At 41.6% G+C, this 3672-nt stretch overlaps 1 protein-coding gene across 1 annotated transcript; it reads left to right on the forward strand.

The window, feature by feature from the left end:
• The first annotated feature begins 1828 nt into the window (after positions 1-1828).
• On the forward strand, positions 1829-2395 carry LOC145126296 (uncharacterized). The gene has a single exon (XM_079061693.1). It carries the CDS (start codon positions 1829-1831, stop codon positions 2393-2395), a length of 567 nt encoding a protein of 188 aa, XP_078917819.1.
• Positions 2396-3672: the final 1277 nt, after the last annotated feature.

The raw sequence follows: 3672 nt of genomic DNA on the forward strand, positions 1-3672 counted from the left end.
ATCGTAACCGAAAAGTACGAAAGGGTTGTTAAAATTTTGGTTTGGAGCATTTTGTTTGGAAGAGTTTGAATTTTTGGAAAACATTTTCAATGAAAAATGTTTGTAAAGAGTATGTAGTGTGGTTAAATTTTGGAAAAATGAATTGTATATATAGTAGATCTGTTTTACAATAAAAAAAGGGAAAATGACAAAAATGTTCTACAAAGTTTCTAGAGTTGGTTGATTCAGTCCTTAAACTTTTTGTCAGACTTTATGAGTCCCTAAACTAAGACACGACTTGATCTTATAGTCTCTGTAATAGTTGGTTGGGTGACCATTTAGACGAAAAAAAACTTAAATTGTGCCCCTGTAAAGCCGAAAAAATAAGTTCGAGGATCAAATGCAGTCTCACCTTCGCAAAAATTGGGATTTTTTTCCAAATTTACACCTAAATGATGTACGGTGCTATTTTACCCTGTTGGAACTTTATGTATATAAAGGATTTGCAAGTTGGCAATTTCCTTTGTATCCCACATTGGTGGGGGGAAGAAACCTTTGTGGGTTTATAAGCTTATTCCCTTGATAGGCCTTCAAAGGCTTTAGTGGATTAAAGGAATGGGCCTAGCCCACGTGCGCGCCTAGCCTAGCCTAGCACTAGCCGACGCCGCGAGTGCGCGATTTAGGCGCACTTGGCACTTTCGCTGGGAGCTGAGGAGCTTTTATTTTTGACGAGTTCGGGTCAAACCGGTTTGACCGATCCAATCAAATGGTTGACTGGCGTTGACTTTGTGGAGGATAAGTCATCGGGGCATTCTAGAAGGATCAGGAAACGGCTTGCTTGGAGAGCAAGTCGTCTCCCTAGGGTTTCTGGGGCCGGCCTATGGGGTCCCATTTCATGCCTTTTAGGGTTTCGATACCTATAAATACTGCTCCCTAGGAGTCATTTGACACTCTCACGAAAATCAAAAGCTCTCTCCCACTCTCTGCGGTTTTTCCTTCTGGTTTCCGAGTATTCGCTTTGTGTTTGTCGATTTCTAGTGCTGTTGGAAGATCGATAGATCTGCATTAAATCCTGGGGTTTTACTCTGTTGCTTACAGCTAGTAGAAGCGAAGTATAAACCTTTAAGGACAGGAGTCCGATCCGTGCAGTTATTTGAAGTTCAAGATCGGCCATCAACAGGTCGGTTTTACTTTTCTATCTTGCATTTACTTTCGTCCAACAACAGGACAATCTTCTTCTTCTTTTCTTATAATCAGATTTAATCGTGAAGGATTGATCTGGTTTTGGACGAAACTTGGTAAATATAATAATAATAATTGGATCTATTATTCGCAACTAATCGACACATAATTCTCAATATTATTTGTCGGTTTCCTTGCGTGTCTATTAGTTTGATTTCTACATTCTTAAAGGTTTATACTTTGTGATAAATCAACAGACTAATGGACACTACTGCTAGCCTCCACTTCATGAACCAAGAGTTTGTCAAACTTGACCAATTCGATGGTCAGAACTACACCCGTTGGGCTGAGAAGGTCAAGTTCATGCTTCATGTTTTGAAGCTCTCCTTTATGTTGGACCCAGAACTGGCACCAATTCCTGCTAATCCAATTCCCGAGGCAGGGAAAACTGTGGATCCAACAGTCAGTGGAAAAGCAAAGCACTCTGCGTAGAGAGTCTGAGGAACTGTGTGTGGGTCACATCAAGAACTCCCTATCTGATCGGCTCTATGATCTTTACGCGCCGGTCAAAGATCCAAGAGAGCTATGGAATGCGTTGGAACTTAAGTACAAGGCACATGAGGAAGGTACTAACAAGTACCTTGTGTCTAAGTACCTAGAGTTTCAAATGGCAGATGACAAATCAATCATGGAGCAAGTGCATGATCTCCAAGTCATGGTCAACAAGTTGAACGCACTTTCCGTCTCTATTCCAGAACTCTTTCAGGTTGGTGCGATCATCGCAAAACTACCACCCTCGTGGAAAGATTTCTCTAAGAGAATGATGCATAAATCTGAGGACTACTCCTTGGATGATCTGATGAAACACCTCCGCATTGAGGAGGAAACTCGCATCAGGGACAAGCGTGGTAAAGTCGGATCGAGTGTGCATCACGTGTCAGCTGGGGGTTCTAGTCACAAAGGCAAGTCTGGGGAACAGAACAAGAAGAACTTCGGACCCAAGAAACAAAGCTTCAAGAAATCGGGACATCAGAATCCTAACTCAAAGCCGAAGAGGGTCGGACCTTGCCACGTCTGCGGAGAGATTGGGCACTATGCGAGAGAATGCAAGGATCGCAAATCAGGACCGGTAGCACATGCAGTCGAGCAGGTGACTGACATGGTGGCAAGTGTGAACCTTGGAGAGATTTTTATGATCTCCTCCCTTACCCGAGCAATCAGTGCTCGAGGATGATTCGTGGACATTGGAGCCACTGTGCATGTTTGTGGGCAACGATAGAGCTTCCGCACTTACCGCCCAATGCCACATGGGACGGTCGTCGTCTGTGCTAATGGACACAGAGCTGAAGTTCAAGGAAGAGGTGATGTTCGGTTGAAGTTCACACGTGGTGAATGGGTAACCCTTCGAGATGTTCTTCATGTTCCTACTATCTCGAAAGGGTTGGTTTCTACGGACAAGTTTGACAAGGGAGGGTTCAAGATGGTGCTTGAGAGAGGAAAAATTGTGATCACTAAAGGCAGAAGATATGTTGGGAGGGCGAACAATTGTTCAGGGATGTATCGTTTGTGCCTTAGTGATGAGGGTAGTGTGAGTGGTCCTAGTGTTGTGAGCGGTAGTTCTAGTGTTGCAAGTGTGTCAAGTGTTGATAATGATGTAATTGGTGGATTGGTTGCTAATGTGAATGAAGTGAACTTTTCTGGTTATTTTGTTTGTTCAATTTCTTTATGGCATAAACGTTTGGCTCATACTAATGTTAAAAACATTGAAAAAATGCAAACTAAAGGAATGTTAAAATATGACACAAAAGATTTTGAAAAATGTGAAACATGTGTAAAATCAAAGTTCACTAAGAAACCATTTCCATCAGTTAAGAGAAATACATCATTGCTTGAGTTAATTCATTATGATATATGTGAATTAAATGGAATCCTTACTCGAGGAGGAAAAAGGTATTTCATCACATTCTGTGATGACTTCAGTCGATATCTACATGTTTATTTGCTGAGATCAAAAGATGAAGCTTTTGATGCATTTAAACGATATAAGGCTAAGGTCGAAAATCAACTTGAAAGACATATCAAAATTCTTCGTCGGGTAGAGGCAGGGAATATTTCAACCAAGAGTTTGACACATTCTGTGAAGAGAATGGAATCAAACATGAGAGAACTTCACCATACACTCCCCAACAGAATGGTTTGGCTGAAAGAAAGAACTGAACCCTTTGTGAGATGGTCAACTGTATGTTGAATCAATCGGGTTAACCAAACAATCTGTGGGGGGAAGCACTATTGACTGCTTGCTATGTTCATAATAGGATCACTAGTCGTGTGATTCCTACAAGCCCTTATGAGTTATGGAAAGGTAGAAAGCCTAACCTACACTATTTGAAAGTGTGGGGATGTGTTGCTTATTATCGGACTCCCGATGCTAAGCGAACTAAATTGGGAGCACGAGCTAATAAGAGTATATTTATTGGATATGCTCACAATAGCAAGGCTTACCGGTTATTA

This window comes from Lactuca virosa, chromosome 1, assembly GCF_052849685.1.
Source record: "Lactuca virosa cultivar CGN04683 chromosome 1, Lactuca_virosa_CGN04683_v6, whole genome shotgun sequence".
NCBI classification, from domain to species: Eukaryota; Viridiplantae; Streptophyta; class Magnoliopsida; order Asterales; family Asteraceae; genus Lactuca; species Lactuca virosa.